Source organism: Dendrobates tinctorius, unplaced genomic scaffold (assembly GCF_039654945.1).
Source record: "Dendrobates tinctorius isolate UK_male_01 unplaced genomic scaffold, ASM3965494v1 ptg000249l, whole genome shotgun sequence".
In the NCBI taxonomy this organism is placed as follows: Eukaryota; Metazoa; Chordata; class Amphibia; order Anura; family Dendrobatidae; genus Dendrobates; species Dendrobates tinctorius.
The window spans coordinates 4,237,192-4,258,131 of record NW_027361916.1 but is presented as its reverse complement, the minus strand read 5'-3'; the positions used below and the strand labels follow the sequence as shown (position 1 = coordinate 4,258,131).

General features: G+C 41.3%; 1 protein-coding gene across 1 annotated transcript in view; it reads left to right on the top strand.

Annotated features, from left to right (window-relative positions):
- LOC141063291 (uncharacterized) overlaps positions 1-15,991 on the top strand; it is a 52,350-nt gene extending 36,359 nt beyond the window's left edge. Inside the window, exon 7 of the mRNA XM_073557348.1 lies at positions 14,085-15,991. Within this exon, the coding sequence (XP_073413449.1) occupies positions 14,085-15,520 (1,436 nt within the window). The 3' untranslated portion in view covers positions 15,521-15,991. The remainder of the gene's footprint in view (positions 1-14,084) is intronic.
- The last annotated feature ends 4,949 nt before the right edge of the window (positions 15,992-20,940 follow it).

Here is a 20,940-nt window from a genome sequence, read left to right as displayed (position 1 = left end):
ACATACTACATACATAACACATATATACTACATACATACTACATGCTACATACATACTACATACATACTACATACATACTACATGCTACATACATACTACATATATACTACATGCATGCTACATACATACTACATGCTACATACATACTACATATATACTACATACATACTACATACATACTACATGCATGCTACATACATACTACATGCTACATACATACTACATATATACTACATACATACTACATACATACTACATGCATGCTACATACATACTACATGCTACATACATACTACATATATACTACATGCATGCTACATACATACTACATGCTACATACATACTACATACATACTACATACATACTACATGCATGCTACATACATACTACATGCTACATACATACTACATATATACTACATACATACTACATACATACTGCATGCTACATACATACTACATACATACTACATACATACTACATGCATGCTACATACATACCACATACATACTACATACATAACACATATATACTACATGCATGCTACATACATACTACATGCTACATACATACCACATACATACTACATACATGCTACATACATACTACATGCATGCTACATACATACTACATGCTACATACATACTACATATATACTACATGCATGCTACATACATACTGCATGCTACATACATACTACATATATACTACATACATACTACATACATACTACATGCATGCTACATACATACTACATGCTACATACATACTACATATATACTACATACATACTACATACATACTGCATGCTACATACATACTACATACATACTACATACATACTACATGCATGCTACATACATACCACATACATACTACATACATACTACATACATAACACATATATACTACATGCATGCTACATACATACTACATGCTACATACATACCACATACATACTACATACATGCTACATACATACTACATGCATGCTACATACATACTACATGCTACATACATACTACATATATACTACATGCATGCTACATACATACTGCATGCTACATACATACTACATATATACTACATACATACTACATACATACTACATGCATGCTACATACATACTACATGCTACATACATACTACATATATACTACATACATACTACATACATACTGCATGCTACATACATACTACATACATACTACATACATACTACATGCATGCTACATACATACCACATACATACTACATACATAACACATATATACTACATGCATGCTACATACATACTACATGCTACATACATACCACATACATACTACATACATACTACATACATACTACATACATACTACATACATACTACATGCTACATACATACTACATATATACTACATGCATGCTACATACATACTACATACATACTACATACATACTACATACATACTACATGCTACATACATACTACATATATACTACATGCATGCTACATACATACTACATGCTACATACATACTACATATATACTACATACATACTACATACATACTACATACATACTACATACATACTACATGCATGCTACATACATACAACATACATACTACATACATAACACATACTACATGCATGCTACATACATACTACATGCTACATACATACCACATACATACTACATACATACTACATGCATGCTACATACATACTACATGCTACATACATACTACATGCTACATACATACTACATATATACTACATGCATGCTACATACATACTACATACATACTACATACATACTACATACATACTACATGCTACATACATACTACATATATACTACATGCATGCTACATACATACTGCATGCTACATGCATGCTACATACATACTACATACATACTACATGCTCCATACATACCACATATATACTACATACATACTACATACAATGCATTCATACAATACATACATAGACATACAGTACATATAACATAGAGTAACATACTTACCAATACTTGTCACATTGTTCCCCGAAGCCATTGTCTTTTACGGAATAAATATTAACATAACAAACCACAAAAATACTCACCCACGATCCGAAGCAGTCCACGAGTGTGTCCCACGACGATCTTGGGTAGAGAACTGCAGCATCAGCTGTTGCTGCCGTTCTCTACGGGCTGCAGGAATCCAATGACGGAAGGTAGGTATCCTTCCGCACTGTATTCCTCCGCCACTTTAAAAAAAAAAAAAGTCCCTAGTCTCACTTTATGCCATTGCTGCGTGGGAATTTCCCACACAGCAATGGCATAAAGTGAGACTAGGGACTTTTTTTTTTTTAAGTGGCGGAGGAATACAGTGCGGAAGGATACCTACCTTCCGTCATTGGATTCCTGCAGCCCGTAGAGAACGGCAGCAACAGCTGATGCTGCAGTTCTCTACCCAAGATCATCGTGGGACACACTCGTGGACTGCTTTGGATCGTGGGTGAGTATTTTTGTGGTTTGTTATGTTAATATTTATTCCGTAAAAGACAATGGCTTCGGGGAACAATGTGACAAGTATTGGTAAGTATGTTACTCTATGTTATATGTACTGTATGTCTATGTATGTATTGTATGAATGTATTGTATGTAGTATGTATGTAGTATATATGTGGTATGTATGTAGCATGTAGTATGTATGTAGTATGTATGTAGCATGCAGTATGTATGTAGCATGCATGTAGTATATATGTAGTATGTATGTAGCATGTAGTATGTATGTAGTATCTATGTGGTATGTATGTAGCATGTAGTATGTATGTAGCATGCATGTAGTATATACAGTATGTAGTATGTATGAAGCATGTAGTATGTATGTAGTATGTATGTAGTATGTATGTGGTATGTATGTAGCATGTAGCATGCATGTAGTATGTATGTAGTATATATGTGGTATGTATGTAGCATGTAGTATGTATGTAGCATGTAGTATGTATGTAGCATGCAGTATGTATGTTGCATGTAGTATATATGTAGTATGTATGTAGCATATATGTAGTATGCATGTAGCATGCAGTATGTATGTAGCATGCATTTAGTATATATGTAGTATGTATGTAGCATATAGTATATATGTAGTATGCATGTTGCATGCATGTAGTATATATGTAGTATGTATGTTGCATGTAGTATATATGTAGTATGTATGTAGCATGTAGTATGTATGTAGTATGTATGTGGTATGTATGTAGCATGTAGCATGCATGTAGTATGTATGTAGTATATATGTGGTATGTATGTAGCATGTAGTATGTATGTAGCATGTAGTATGTATGTAGCATATATGTAGTATGTATGTAGCATATATGTAGTATGTATGTAGTATGTATGTAGCATGCATGTAGTATATATGTAGTATGTATGTAGTATATATGTAGTATGCATGTTGCATGCATGTAGTATATATGTAGTATGTATGTTGCATGTAGTATATATGTAGTATGTATGTTGCATGTAGTATATATGTAGTATGAATGTAGCATGTATGTAGCATGCATGTTGTATGTATGTAGCATGTAATTTTTTTTTTTTTTTTTACATTCAACACATTAGCCGGATGATGGGACTACTACTGTCCCATCATTGGCTAATGTGTCAATCACTGTCATGGTAGCAGGCATCGCCCGATGGGACTTGTAGTCCCATCGGACGATGCCTGCACAGACCCCCGAAGCCTGCACAGCCCCCCGGCAGGCCGGCACAGCCCCCCGGCAGGCCGGCACAGCCCACCGGAGCCTGCACAGCCCCCCGGCAGGCCGGCACAGACCACCGGAGCCTGCACAGCCCCCCGGCAGGCCGGCACAGCCCCCCGGCAGGCCGGCACAGCCCCCCGGCAGGCCGGCACAGACCCCCTGGCAGGCCGGCACAGCCCCCAGAAAGGCCCGTACAGACCCCAGAGAGGCTGTACAAGGGAAAAACAGGATTTTTCTTATTCCGATACCGGAAGTCCCATAGACTTGAATGGGACTTCCGGTATCGGAATCGGCGATACCGATACTTTTTTTTAAGATCGGCCGATCCATTCCGATCCGATACTTTGAAGTATCGGACGGTATCGCTCAACTCTAGTGGTCAGTAATACTGTTGTTATTCCTCATGTACTCACAGTTAACTGATGCAAAGTTTGTTGAAAGGATAATACTTCTTACAGTCTTCCTCTTCTGAGTAGCAGGCAGCTGTGAGATGCATGGAAGACGCACACCTAGTATGATCTAGTCTAGAGGAGGAGCTTTACTACTAAGAATTTGCAACACATTTTCACTTTCAGTTTCATACATTGTAAGTAGGGGGGTTGGGGCAGCATGAGGTTAACCAAGTATAAGATTAGATAAGGGCAGTGGAGAACAGTGACACACAAGAAGTAAGAAATGTCTCTATCTCCAGCAGAACTGCTTATCACTGTTGTTCATAGTTTGATAGAACATATATATTTGAGTAACGTTTATAAAATTCATATGAAAGTTCAATTATGAAATATTAATACATTTTTTTTAAAGCTGGAGTCGGAGTCGGTACATTTCTACCGACTCCGACTCCGGCTCCAACCAAAACTAACTCCGACTCCATGACTCCGACTCCACAGCCCTGCTGGCCAGCCACGCTGTGGAGTATTTGGATGCATGTGATGGAGCATTGTCCTGCATGAAAATCATGTTTTTCTTGAACAATACCGACTTCTTCCTGTACCACTGCTTGAAAAAGGTGTCTTCCAGAAACTGGCAGTAGGTCTGGGAGTTGAGCTTCACTCCATCCTCAACCCGAAAAGGTCCCACAAGTTCATCTTTGATGATACCAGCCCATACCAGTACCCCACCTCCACCTTGCTGACGTCTGAGTCAGAGTGGAGCTCTCTGCCCGTTACTGATCCAGCCTCGGGCCCATCCATCTGGCCCAACAAGAGTCACTCTCATTTCATCAGTCCATAAAACCTTACAAAAATCTGTCTTAAGATATTTCTTGGCCCAATCTTGACGTTTTATCTTATGTTTCTTGTTCAAAGGTGGTCGTGTTCCAGCCTTCCTTACCTTGGCCATGTCCCTGAGTTTGGCACACCTTGTGCTTTTTGATACTCCAGTAACGTTTCAGCTCTGAAATATGGCAAAACTCGTGGCAAATGGCATCTTGGCAGCTTCACGCTTGATTTTCCTCAATTCATGGGCAGTTATTTTGCGCCTTTTTTTATCAACATGCTTCTTGCGACCCTGTTGAATATTTGCCATGAAACGCTTGATTGTTTGGTGATCACGCTTCAAAAGTTTGGCAATTTCAAGACTGTTGCATCCCTCTGCAAGACAACTCACAATTTTTGACTTTTCAGAGTCCTTCAAATCATTCTTCTGACCCATTTTGCCAAAGGAAAGGAAGTTGCCTAATAATTAAGCACACCTTATATAGGGTGTTGTCATGAGACCACACCCCTCCTCATTACAGAGATGCAAATCACCTCACTTGCATAATTGGCAGTTGGCTTTCAAGCCTATACAGCTTGGAGTAGGACAACATGTATAAAAAGGATGATGCGATCAAAATACTCATTTGCCTAATAATTCTGCACACAGTGTATATGTATATATTGTCATATATGTTTTCTTATATTGTCCTCTCTATTTTTGTAGTACCCCATGACTAAGATCCGGGAGGATCGAAACGTTCGGTATGGGAATCTAGGTTGTATATACTAATTTTTCTGTTCTGGCACTTTTTTTCTGTGGACTGGATGTTTATTAATAAAATTCACTAATTTTGCATAATATCCAAGAAAAGTGTGCGGTGAATTATATTTCTTGTGCCCATTTTGGAAATGACACCCCACTGGGAATTCATCTATGGATATAGTGACCATTTTCACTACACAAATGATTTCCAGAAGCACGTAGTGGAAGGTTTAGAGCAAAAATGTCATTGTAGTGCCCAATATATTGTGCCCAGCTTGTGTCTCTGGAGACCTCCCCCCACCTACCCCCGGAAATTGTTAAGTCAGCTCTACTCAAATGTGTCTGTCACTAAATAATCCAAATGCTTGAATGTCAAAACAGTTCAAAAACGTGGTTCTGTGTGGAGGATTGTAAAGCAGTCATGGAGGCATAAGGCTGGCAGTGATGGGCATTGTGGGTAATAATAGCGGGGATCATGCCTCATTCCTCTCTAGGAACATACACGACATCTTCTCTGGGGGTTCTTTCTTGTTTCAGTTACTGGGATGAGCGCAATAAAATGTCGCTCAGTGAGTCTTCTGACATCTTCAGATTCTAAAGGATTGGCGGGGACAACATTGTCAGAAACAAGATTTTCAGTGACCTTTTCCTGATAATCAAGGAAAGTATCTGCATTTCCGGCTTTTCTGCATTACATAAAAGAATTATATGTGGCCACCTGAAACAAATAACTTTTTATACCAGATCTATGATTTTCTTGATACCTGGTATGGCTGTAGAACCTGATTTGCAAGGTCCACACCCCATATATTTGTTGTAGTCAGTGACAGACACAGGTTTTGGAGTAGTGGATCCCTGTTGGTCTGCAGTGGCCCTTGTGGAATCTGTGTGGATCGAGCTCAGGATAAAAATATCTGTTTTATCCTTAAACTTAAGGGCAAGCAGCTCTCCATTGTGTAAAGCCCCTGACTGCCCCTTTCGGAACTTTTTGCTGACCAATGATTGTGGAAACCCCTGACGGTTTTTTCGAATGGTCCCACAAGCTCCTATGTTATGTTCAACCAGACTTTTAAATAGGGGTATGCTGGTGTAGTAGTTGTCAATATACAGATTGTAGCATTTTTGTAAAAATGAATGATTTTTCCAGATGTCCCCAGATAAGAAGGGCATCCTGGTGGGTTTAGTTGGCTGTCTTTCCCCTCATAAATGTGAAAAGCTGATGTGGATCCGCTTGAACTCTCGCACATTTTATAGAGCTTTATTCCGAACCTTGCCCTCTTCGAAGGAATAAATTGCTTGAGGTGCAGTCTTCCTTTGAATTTTACAAGGGACTCATCAATGGAAATGTTTTCTGTTGGGGTGTAGAGCTTTAAGAACTTTTCTGTCAAGTCTACGATGATGGGTCTGATTTTGAATAGTCTGTCATGTTCAGGGGCATTTCTGGGCAGACATTGACTAGTGTCATAAAAATGCCAAAATCTCAAACTGTGGAAAAAAAATAAAGCTATAGAGGGCTATAGGGGAATACATGAGATACAGTTATTTGGTTTGACCCCCGGCTGACTGAACTGCTAAGTCTATGGAATTTTGGACAGTGGAGAAGAATAGGTATATGGTATGTGTCGCTGTTGCTAGATGGTGAGACATTTAAAACATTTGAAACACTTAGTGAAGAGTTCCCTTTGGAGCATACTATGTTTTACCAGTATCTGCAGCTGCGACACGCATTCTCTAGACAGTGGAGCAAGTCACCGATAGTGATACAGAATGACAGTATATTGAATATGCTTGGCCCCCAGAGGGGCACTAGGGGTGTTATATCGATAATTTACAGGGGATTGCTGGGTACATTTTTGTATAGACACCCATTGATGGCTAGATCCAAATGGACAAGGGATTTGGGAGACATATCGGATGAGCAGTGGGAGTCGGTTTTACAATATGTCCCTAGAATATCTGTAAGTGAATCTGGGAGGGGGCCGCAGTTATACACTATACATGGGGTACACAGGACACCTGTGTGGATGAAAAAGGCTGGACTAAGGGCAGACTCTGGATGTCCGAGATGTACGATGGATGAAGTGGATATTCTTCATATGCCATTGTCTTGTCCAAGATTACAGGCATTTTGGATCGGGGTCCTGGATTTGGTGGAAAGCTTGCCGGAAGCAAATATTACTCGAGATCCATTGACGTGTATTTTAGATCATGTAGAGGAGGTGGCGTTGGATGAATGGGGTAGGTTAGCAATAGCCAGACTGCTTTATGTTACAAGTAAAACTATCATATTGCACTGGTTAGATGAGAATCCTCCAGCTAGGCAGGAATTTGTAAAGAGAGTTAATTTTGTAATCCTTATGGAGCGAAGCGTCTACATGAAAAGAGGCAAGATGAACCACTACGAGAATATCTGGGGGGGGTGCTTGGACTTTCCCGGATTGGCTTCCGCAGAACTCGTCAAAAATAGGTTATTAGGGTTATAAAACAGTGTACAACATTGTAATGCATGGCTAAGGATTGTAGATGCGTGACGGGGGGGTTCTTGTTATGGGAAGGGGGAGGGATGTGTTTGGTGTATTTGCATTTATTAAAATATGGGGAAAGTATTATAATTTGTACTCTAATGTATACTTATGTATGTAATACTATCCTGTATGCTTTCTTCAATACTTTATTCGCTGTCGGAACATAAAAGTGCATAAGCCTCCTCTGCACTATAATACTGACCGGCCATTTTATTCGTTTTCTTTTTTTTTACGTAAATACAAAACTACGACGTGACTGACGTGACCAAATTATTGGGGAAACAATGGAGAAAAGCCTAATTCTTTACCCTACCCCTAACTTCAGAATAAACCCTAACTTTAGCCCCAACACTAACCCTAACTAACCTGCCTTATCTGTTTTTCTTTTTATTTGATATTTGGGAGGCAGAATGAACAAACAGTTGAACACCGCACACTACTGGTTCATCCAACAAGGTTTTCTATTAGACTGTGAGCTGTCATTGTCTTGGTAAATAATTAAAGGTTTTTACATAGCTTGCCATTTTTATGGACAATTTAAAGGGGTTGTCCACTACTTTTTGTAACCCCCCATTATATCCCCCTGGGGCCCCTAATGATTTTTGTAATTACATTGCGTTGCCAATTCTGCCTGTGAGCGGCGTCATGCGGGCAGCTGATTCCAGGTCACGTGACCCCCAGGCTGCAGCTGCCGCTAACATCTGCTGATGTCATGTCAATTTCCTGACTCTGGAAATTGATGTGACATCATCAGCAGGCGTGACCCAGCATCAACACACTGCTGTCGCTCATCAAGAGTCACAGCAGTGTGTGGGCGGTGCTGCACCACACGTCACAGCCCCATCACTCTGCAGCATCTGTCTCCTCACCCATCAAGAGTGATGGGATTGTGCAGGGGGTGGACGGGGCTGTGCGGGGGGGTGGACGGGCTGTCTGTCAGCTGTGCGAGGGGTGGACAGGCCGTACCGGAGTCTGCGGGCTGCTGTGTGTGCAGTGCAGGGGTCTGCAGGCTGTCTGCTGGCTATGCGGGGAGTGGACGGGCCGTGCGGGGATCTGTGGGCTGTCTGCTGGCTGTGCAGGTTGGTGGACAGGCCATGCGGGGGTCTGCGGGCATCGATCTCCTGTAATAAAATAATAAAGCAACCTATACTCACCTTTCCGCTGTAGTCCAGATAATAATGAGGGTCCCAAGACTATCTCCCATATAGAGCAGTTAGAATCATAGAATCATAGAATCGTAGAGTTGGAAGGGACCTCCTGGGCCATCTGGTCCAACCCCCTGCTCAAAGCAGGATTCGCTAAATCATCCCAGTCAGATGTCTGTCCAGCCTCTGTTTGAAGACTTCCATTGAAGGAGAACTCACCACTTCTCGTGGCAGCCTGTTCCACTCATTGATCACTCTAACTGTCAAAAAGTTTTTTCTAATATCTAATCTGTGTCTCCTCCCATTCAGTTTCATCCCATTGCTTCTAGTCTTTCCTTGTGCAAATGAGAATAATGTTGATCCTTCTACAATGTGACAGCCCTTTAGATATTTGTAGACAGCTATTAAGTCTCCTCTCAGTCTTCTCTTTTGCAAACTAAACATTCCCAAATCCTGCAACCTTTCCTCATAAGACAGTGTTTGCAGACCGGTCACCATTCTGGTCGCTCTTTTCTGAACTTGCTCCAGTTTGTTGATGTCTTTTTTAAAATGTGGTGCCCAAAACTGGACACAATATTCCAGATGAGGTCTGACCAAAGAGGAGTAGAGGGAAATAATGACTTCACGTGATCTAGACTGTATGCTTCTGTTAATACATCCTAGAATTGCATTTGCCTTTTTTGCTGCTGCATCACACTGTTGACTCATATTCAGTCTGTGATCTATTAGTATACCCAAGTCTTTTTCACATGTGCTGTCACTTAGCCCTATTTCTCCCATTCTATATATGCTTTTTCCATTTTTATTGCCCAGATGTAGTACTTTGCATTTCTCCCTGTTAAAAACCATTCTGTTTGTTGCTGCCCACTTCTCCAGTTTATTTAAATCTTTTTGAATCCTCTCTCTCTCTTCTCTAGTATTTGCTATCCCTCCTAGCTTTGTGTCATCAGCAAATTTAATCAGTTTACCCTCAATGCCTTCATCTAAATCGTTGATAAAGATGTTGAACAATACAGGGCCCAGGACAGAGCCCTGTGGTACCCCACTTGAGACATTCTTCCAACTGGATGTGCAGCCATTTACGACCACTCTTTGGGTCCGATCACTAAGCCAGTTATGAATCCACCTAACAGTTGCCTTGTCCATACCATACTTAGTCATTTTTTCAATAAGGATTGTATGAGAGACTTTGTCAAATGCTTTGCTGAAGTCAAGATATACTATATCTACAGCATTTCCTTGATCCACCCAATCAGTGATACCGTCATAGAAGGAAATTAAGTTAGTCTGACATGACTTATTAGTTACAAACCCATGCTGACTCTGTTTAATCACTTCATTCTTATCCAGGTATTGACATACATGTTGTTTAATAATTTGTTCAAAGATCTTTCCTGGTATAGAAGTCAGACTCACCGGCCTATAGTTACCTGGGTCCACCTTCTTCCCCTTTTTGAAGATAGGAACAACATTTGCTCTTCTCCAGTCTTCTGGCCCTTCTCCTGTTCTCCAAGAATTTTCAAAGATTATAGAGAGGGGTTCAAAAATTTCTTCTGCTATCTCCTTCAGTACTCTGGGGTGTAATTCATCTGGACCTGGAGACTTGAATTCATTTAGGCTAGCTAAGTGTTTCCTCACTATCTTTCTGTTTATAGATATCCTGGATTCTTCTATTCCCTTAATAGGACAGTGATTAACAGTTGATGTTACATTTCCTTTCTGAGAGAAAACAGATGCAAAATAGGAATTTAAAAGTTCAGCCTTCTCAACATCCTGTCTTACCATTTCATCATTTTCATCCTGTAAAAATCCTATAGCATCTTTGACTTTTCTTTTACTTTTGACATATCCCCAAAATCCTTTATTATTGCTTTTGACATCTCTTGCAAGCCTCAATTCATTTTCAGCTTTAGCTAATCTGATTTGTGCCCTGCAGGTTCTGCAGACAGCATTATATTCTTCTTTAGATATGCCTCCCTCTTTCCATTTTATAAACATTTTTTTCTTCCTTTTTAGCATGTGCTTAAGTTCTGTGTTCATCCATCCTGGTTTCCTTAACTGCTTCCTATTCTTCCCTCTTTTCGGAATTGTTAACAACTGTGCTTTGAGAATTTCATTTTTCAAGATTTCCCATCCTTCCTGGACATTTTTGTCTTTAAGGATATCCAGCCATTGGATCCCTCCAATTCTCTTTCTGAATCCCTTAAAATCTGCCTTTCTGAAATCTAACCTTGACGTCTGAGTCTTCACAGGTCTTCCGCCTCTAGTTATCCAAAATTCTAAAATAGCATGGTCGCTACCTCCTAGGGTCCCAGCCACTTTTACCTCCTCAACCATTTCCTCCCTGTTTATAAGGATTAGATCCAAGGTAGCAGTTCCCCAGTTCCCCAGTTCCCCAGTTGCATCAGCTGATGTGACCTCTCTCCAGGGACCCCAGCAATGAAATGACAGGCAGAGGTAATCCTCCGCTGTGTATCCCTCCACCACCGGGAAAGAGATCCCGTAACCATAGCCCTAACCCTAATCCTAATTCTCATGCAGCATTGCTGCAAAGTGAGAGCCTGAACTCATGTAACCTCAGTGATGCACTGCAGGAGCCATTGTCTCCTGTCAGTTCATCACTGGGAGGCCCACTCACCTGATGTCACTGTTCTGTAGGGGAGATCGTCGTGGGACACTTGTTATTAATTGGACTGTGTCGGACAGGGAGTATACGGTTTGTTTGTTTATTTTATTACTTTTTAATACAGGAGACCAAGGGCATCGCTTGGATCTGGGCGTGCAAAAAAAATATGAATTCCATGTTGTGTTTTATTTCATTAAAATACTTTATTCTTATGTGTGTGTGTTTTTTAACCCTTTATTACTATAAGATTAATAATGGATAGGCATCTTATTGACACCTGTCCATTATTAACCGAGCTTAATGTCATTTTCCAATAGCAAGGTGACATTAATCCCTTATTACCCCATATCCCACTGCTACACGGGAGTGGGAAGAGAGGGGCTAAGTGCCAGAATTGGCACATCTTATAGATGCGCCATTTTTGGGGCGACTGTGGGCTGGTATTTGTAACCAGGGGGGTCCAATATCCATGGACCCTTCCTATGCTATGAATATCAGCCCGAAACTGTCTGTGTTGCCTTTCTGGCTATAAAATTTAGGGGGACCCCACGTCATTTTTTTGGGGGTCCCCTATGTTAATAGCCAGTAAAGGACATGCAGACAGCTGCCGGCTGATATTCATAGCCTGGGAAAAGGCCATGGGTATTATCCCCTTCCCAGGCTACAAATATTGGCCCCCGGCCATCGGCTTTCCCCCTATGGCAAAGGAAATTGTGCAGGAGCCCACGCCATTTTTTTTATTTCTTATTTTTTTTTAAATGAAATATTGTTCATTAATAAATATGGATATATCTATGGATATACTGTATATATATATATATATATATATATATATATATATATATATGGAAATATCTATGGAAATAAAATATCTATGGAAATATCCATGGCTATATCTATGGATATATCTATAGATAGATATATGGATCTATCTATAGATAGATATATGGATCTATCTATCCATCCATCTCTGTATCTATCCCATATCTATCTATCTATCTTTTTTTCTATCCTCTATCTATCGGTGTGTAATGTAGTGTGGGTTGGACAAGTGTAAAAGAGGAGGTTGGACAGAAATGACATCACAAATCATTTTTTGTTAAATAACATATCTTTATTTAGCTTGCAAAAACGCACACAAATCCGCATGTGAAAAACACATGAAAAGCGCATCAATAACGCACCTGCATTTTCTGCCAAGAGCTGCAGATTCTGTGTGGAATGATCCGCCCTGGAATCCGCCCGGTGTGCACACAGCCTTATAGCTCTCAGCACTATAACGGTGTGTACATGGGGACTTATTATTAAGAACGCCTGTGTCTGTGCGCGCTCCTGCGTGTGTGCGCTCATGATGCTTGCAATGTGTTTTATGTGAACCCGTGGCAGATTGTGCTGTGGATTTTTCCATGCAGATTTTGTTAAATCCGCAGGTAAAATGACTGGCGTCTTACCTGCAGATTTTGTGTGACTTTCACCTGCTTTTTGACACCTGCGGATTCTTATAATGGAACAGGTGTAAAACGCTGCGGAATCCGACATTCTGCAGTAATGAACTCTCAGCGTTTATGCTGCTGATTTTCTGCACCATGTGCACAGAGGTTTTTGTTTTACATTGACTATAATGGCACTGTACAACGCAGGAGAATCTGCTGCGGATCCGCAGGGCCAAATCCGCTGCAGATCTACAGTAGAATCCACAACGTGTGCACAGACCCTTACAATAAGATGCTTCAGATTGAAGAGAGAGGAGGGAGGGGTTTGGGTGTGTTTTGGAGTGGGTGTGCAAGGTGCTGGCTTACAGGCCAGTGCAATGCATCATGGAACTTGTAGTATTAGAGCACAGTAAGTCGGGAGAAAGGAAGTTGTCGATTAACCCGATGAGAGCTGGAGCCAGCACAGAAAATGTGCTGCTAGAGCATGATAAAAGGTAATATTGCTAATATAAACACAGTGGATGTTTTTACTGGCACATAATGGCAAGATTTATGAAAAAAAAGTTATAGTGGTGGACAACTTCTTTAAGTAGAAATGTTCAAAAATATAAAACTCAATGATATTTTATTAAAAAAATTGTTTTCTATCTTAGCAGATGACTGCACCAGGAGATCAGAGGGACAGCTGACATCTTCAATTTTTAAATCTGATGATCTTGAGATCCTGCAAGATACAACTGAAGTGAATGCTATTACTCCAGATATATCATCATCCATTCACAGCAAAGATCCGTCATCTGATCCTATGAAACAGGTCCCATCTTCTGATTCATTACCGACTACTAAGGAAAATCAAAGTCACAAAAGAGGCATTAAAAAACAAACTGCTCCTAAAGCAAAGAAGTCATTTTCCTGTTCAGAATGTGGGAAATGTTTTAACCAGAAATCAGATTTGGTTACTCACTATAGAACTCACACAGGGGAGAAGCCTTTTTCCTGTTCAGATTGTGGGAAATGTTTTAACCAGAAATTAAATTTGGTTATTCAACATAAAATTCACATGAGGGAGAAGCCTTTTTCCTGTTCAGAATGTGGGAAATGTTTTGCACTTAAATCACATTTTGTTAGACACCAGAGAACTCACACAGGGGAGAAGCCTTTTTCCTGTTCAGAATGTGGGAAATGTTTTAACCAGAAATCAACTTTTGTTAAACACCAGAGAATTCACACAGGGGAGAAGACTTTTTCCTGTACAGAATGTGGGAAATGTTTTGCAGATAAATCAAATTGTGTTACTCACCATAGAACTCACATGGGGGAGAAGCCTTTTTCCTGTTCAGAATGTGGGAAATGTTTTAACCACAAATCACATTTTGTTAAACACCAGAGAACTCACACAGGGGAGAAGCCTTTTTCCTGTTCAGATTGTGGGAAATGTTTTGCACGTAAATCAATGCTTGTTACTCACCAGAGAACTCACACAGGGGAGAAGCCTTTTTCCTGTTCAGAATGTGGGAAATGTTTTAACCAGAAATCAACTTTTGTTAAACACCAGAGAATTCACACAGGGGAGAAGCCTTTTTCCTGTTCAGAATGTGGGAAATGTTTTAACCAGAAATCAATTTTGGTTAATCACCAGAGAACTCACACAGGGGAGAAGCATTTTTCATGTTCAGAATGTGGGAAATGTTTTGCACGTAAATCACTGCTTGTTATTCACCAGAGAACTCACACAGGGGAAAAGCCTTTTTCCTGTTCAGAATGTGGGAAATGTTTTAAGCAGAAATCACATTTTGTAAAACACCATAGAACTCACACAGGGGAGAAGCCTTTTTCCTGTTCAGAATGTGGGAAATGTTTTGCATGTAAATCACTGCTTGTTACTCACAAGAGAACTCACACAGGGGAGAAGCCTTTTTCCTGTTCAGAATGTGGGAAATGTTTTGCAGATAAATCAAATTTTGTTACTCACCATAGAACACACACAGGGGAGAAGCCTTTTTCCTGTTCAGAATGTGGGAAATGTTTTAAGCAGAAATCACATTTTGTAAAACACCAGAGAACTCACACAGGAGAGAAGCATTTTTGATGTTCAGAGTGTGGGAAATGTTTTGCACATAAATCACTGCTTCTTACTCACCAAAGAACTCACACAGGAGAGAAGCTTTTTTGATGTTTAGAATGTTGAAATGTTCTACTCAGAATTCAAGTCTTGTTACACATGAGAGAATTCACACAGCAGAGAAGCCATATTCATGTTCAGAATGTGGAAAATGTTTTAAATGGAAAATAGATCTTGATCGCCATCAAAGAGCACACATTGGGAGAAGCCTTTTCTCCTGTTTAGAATGTGGGAAATGTTTTAACCGGAAAGCGCTTCTTGTTAGACATCAGAGACCTCACACAGAGGAGAAGCCTTTTTCATTTTCTTAATGTGGGAAATATTTTACTTGGAAATCAACTGTGAATAAACATCAGAGACGTCACATAGGGGAGAAGCCTTTTTTATGTCCATAATGTTTGAATAGTTTTAACCAAAATAGAATCTTCTTAAATGGGTTGTCTCTTGTCATTCCTCATTTTTGCTGAAAAAAGGATAAAAGTAAACTATTAATTCCAAATGTAAAACTATACCCATAATTCACCCCCTGAAGGTTAGTCAGAAGGTGACTAATAGAAAAAACATGTACCCAAAGTTCAGTGGGTGAGATGACGTATACACACTCACTGTCCAAGGCTCTCATTTCTACGTGCTTCATCGACCTCACCAAAGGCGACTCATCAGGAGAGTATTTAATATTGACCTATATTCAAATGAGACTAGACAAAAAAAGCTAAAATCATGTTATCCGAAACAGTCAGAAAACTAGCCACATTTTGGCAGATCCCAGACCTCAAACTATATACTTCGTAAGTTTATAAGCCCCTCCAGTGTCAGGAATAGATAGTATGTGACAATACAGTATAATTCTTGTGATTTTTCTCCTATAGGGACTGCCCTAGTTTGGTATAATCTTAATAATAATCTTTATTTTTATATAGCGCTAACATATTCTGCAGCGCTTTACAGCTTGCACACATTATCATCGCTGTCCCCGATGGGGCACACAATCTACATTTTCTATCAGTATGTTTTTGGAATGTGGGAGGAAACTGGAGTACCCAGAGGAAACCCACGCAAACAAGGGGAGAACATACAAACTCCTTGCAGATGTTGTCCTTGGTGGGATTGTAACAGCTGTTAATTAGTAGTGCAGACAAATTGTCCTAGACTAAACTCAGTCTTCAGACGGCCCAATATGTATCACTCAGGGAAAACTTACCTGCTCCAAAGATCATTAGAAGCTTCTAACTAATGGCCATGCTGCGGTCTGTCAGGGAATGAGTGCAATATCGGTATAAAGACTAGGGATATGTGCAACCATAATGTCTGGGAGATCTGTGCCATTATTTAGTATGAATATGGAAATTATCTCTGAAAGATAAGTGTTCCCTGAGTGGTATATACTGTATTTTCACATACTATCTATTCTCGACACTGGAGTGGCTTATAAACTTACACAGTATATAGTTTGAGGTCTGGGATCTGCCAATATGGGGCTAGTTTTCTGACTGTTTCGGTTAACATGATACATGCAGGGCCGCCATCTGGGCATTACTGCCCTGACTGGCGTATGGGGCCCGGAGGGCAGAGGGGGCCCGCATCGGGCCTGGTCTCCTCTGCTCACTGGGCCCCTATCGGCAGCTAAACCGGGCCCTCGGCGCAGTGGCAGTTAAATGCTATTGACATGCGGGCCCGGCGGCCCGCACGTCAATAGTTAACAGCCACGGCAGCCACAAGCCAATCAGAGGCTGGCAGCTGACGTCAGCAGCAGCGTGCACCTCGCCGGCATGTGACGTTAGTGTCAGTCGCCGGCTAGAGCGCGCTGCAGCGTGGAGGGAGTGTGAGCGTCGCCCGCCACTGGAACGCGGCCATGTAAGGAGAAATTGTTTTGTTTCTTTTCTGACAGCGGCGATCCGGGGGGCAGAATGCTGGACTGGGGCAGAATCCTTAATATGGGGCAGAATGCTGGACTGGGGCAGAATGGTTAACATGGGGCAGAATGCTGGACTGGGGCAGAATAGTGAACATGGGGCAGAATGCTGGACTGGGGCAGAATGCTTAACATGGGGCAGAATGCTGGACTGGGTCAGAATGCTGGACATGGAGCAGAATGCTGGAGACTGGGGCAGAATGCTTAACATGAGGCAGAATGCTGGACTGGGGCAGAATGCTTAACTGGGGCAGAATGCTGGACTTGGGGCAAAATGCTGGGTGCTGGGACAGAATGCTGGATTGGGGCAAAATGCTGGGTGCTGGGGCAAAATGCTGGGTGCTGGGGCAGAATGCTGGACTGGGGCAGAATGCTGGAGACTGGGGCAGAATTCTGAACATGGGGAAGAATGCTTGACTGGGGCAGAATGCTGGATATGGGGCAGAATGCTGGATACTGGGGCAGAATGCTGGAGACTGGGGCAGAATGCTGGACATGGGGCAGAATGCTGGACTGGAGCAGAATGCTGGACTGGGGCAGAATGCTAAACATGGGGCAGAATGCTGGACTGGAGCAGAGAGCTGGAGACTGGGGCAGAGAGCTGGAGACTGGGGCAGAATGCTGGAGACTGGGGCAGAATGCTGGAGACGGGCAGAATGGAGATACGGGGCATGATTGGAGACAGATGGGGCAGGGTTGGAGACAGATCACACAGGATCATGGGGCAGGATGGATACAATGGAGATCATATGGGGAAGAATGGACACTCATGAGGGCGGGATGGGAGAACATATGGCTAAAGCCAGGAATGAGACACACAGGGGTCAGGATGGGGGATGTTATTACCATAGGGGTAAATTAAGGGATATTATTACTGCAGTGATGTATTTAATTTTTTGAGTATACTGTTTTAAATGGGGGGGTGGTCCTGTACTGTGCAGAGCGACACTGTCGCCTTTTTTATTCATGTGGTGTAATGTAGTAATTGGGAAAAAATAAATAGTGTGTTCTGCAAGCGGAGCTCTAGATAACTGTTATTTCCTGCAGAGACGAGTGCTGGCTGGAAGAAGTGATGGCGATCTGTGCTGGATGAAGAAAAACAAGGATGAAGGACTTCACCTAGAGACATCACTGGTGAGTTAGTGTGTTACCTGTACACTGACACTATACATTGTATACTATATACAGAGGTCCTGTGTATGATATAGAAGAGTTAATGGTTTGCTTTTATATCCCTTTAATTACCTTTAAGACTTCAAATGCCTTTTTTCCTATTATTGCTATGTGTTATTCTTATGTAGAGTATTAGTCTCTGTCTTCAAGGAAACTATACTTGTTATCATATTTGTTCTCAACAACATGTTCTGGGTACATTGTAAACAAGGTACGACCCTGAGGTGATGGTGGGGGTCAAATGAGCTCCATAGAGCCACATATTGTTGTAAATGGTATAAAAATATTGCCTTTTGCTGCATTACGTCAGATAAAGTGATTTGACCACTGCGTGTGTGTTGAGTCTCTTTGTCTCCAAGCGCTTGTGAACAGAAGGGCGAAACCTCGTACTCTGGCCTCACTGGTGATCTGGCAAGATCTGACGCTTGGTCAGAACAAAAAGCAGCTACGACAGTTTTGACGCCCAACGGGGACCGTGTGGAGACCAGCCTATTCGGAATCCATATGTGGGAGTTTCCTGGGAGGTTGAAAATGCAGAATCCAGGCTGCAGCAGGTGAGAACTTTTATTCTTACACTGATTTTGCATTTGCAACCTCTCTAAGGATCTCTACTAGAGTTGAGCGACTTTGGTCGGATCGGGTTTCGTGAAACCCGAATGAAACAAAATAAGTTTCAGATGAAACTCGTCCGACTAGAGCAAAACAAAGTCGGAGTTTCGTCCGAAACCCGACCCCAATGCAAGTCAATGGGAAATAAAAGTCGGACGAAACTCCGACTTTTTTTGCTCTAGTCGGACGAGTTTCATCTGAAACTTATTTTGTTTCATTCGGGTTTTACGAAACCCGATCCGACCAAAGTCGCTCAACTCTAATCTCTACATATCTCTGGGTAAGACTGTACAAACACGGTTCAAAAATAACCCACATCACCAGTGAGCGGTGAGTATGTCCGTATGAGAGTTGAATAATAGAGTAATAAGATAATAATTGTCATCTGTATTATCTGTTAATCTGTTCTGGCAATATACTAATATACTAACTGGTCGTGTACTGGTGTACTGTGTATCACAAAGTCTGGGATAGACTCTGTGCAGCGTCTATTTTGGATTTTCAGTAAATCATATGAGGCTCTATTTTGTATAGGGCTGTGGTTTTTGGTTGCTCAGGTTTTCATTGATTCCTGTTGCTTAAGAAGTTGGCTTTGGTGTTCTCAGAGTGTCAGTGGACACGGCTGCAGGTTAAGGTGTCAAATCCAAAGTGCAGGATACGCAGGCTGTGTGAATCCTTGTATATATGTCTATGAGAACCTCCGAATGAAATGAGAGATGAGTAATTGAGATAAGGGATTTTTGTTATCTTCTCTTTGTAAAATCAAATGACCGTATGAATGAATCAACACACATCATTTTGTGTCAAGAGATTTGTGACCTTTCTAGTTGTGGGGGAATCCCGGACAGATGCGTTATAGATATTTCAAATCTACATCTGAGACTGAATGAATTGAGTAATGATATAGCTCGTGTTATATGTGGCATTACATTGTAAAGTTTCCTGAATGCATTTGGCCATAAAATGGCAAGACGTGGTTACTCACATTATACAGTTATCTGCTCTTACATTGAAATCCCGTGATTTTGAGTTTTTCTTGTAGAAATTGATTTTGATTAAGTCTAAAGAGCTATGGCATTCTGTTAGTTGAAGGACACTACATTCTGATGGGAGGGGGAATGATGGCGCTGCGCACTTTCTCTTCTCCCCTTCTCTCGCTCCTCTCGTCTTATCTCTGCTGAGTGTCTAATGAGAGGATTCACAGAGCGGCGCTCAGATTCTCTGTGGTTCTGAAAGGCTCGCTATAAGATTTGTGCATTTTAAAGCAACAGTACTTAATTGAAATGGAAAGAAATTGTGGAAGTTGAAAGTAAAATATGGTGCCTAATTTAGAAGGAAATTGTAAGTGATTGTTTGGTCATTAATGTGTTTGAACCCGCTTCTAGTTGTGTGATTGATTTGTATAGCAAATTGTGTATCAGCAAAGGAGGTAGCCGACTGTATGGCTGATAAAGTAGGTCAGAGGCCTATCACACCTGGGCCTTCTTACTTTAGTCAGCAGGTTTTCTTGTGGATGAGGAGAGGGCAAGGAGCCCTCTGGATATACCTTGGCAGGCTCACTCTGACTTGCTATGTGTGGGCTGTAAGACAGAGGTCCAGACACACAGAAGAGCATTTCAAAAGAAAGATGAGCTGTCTAAGTTAAAGTAGCCTTCCCACAATCCATGGAGCTGGGCTGGAAGGAAAAAGGCCT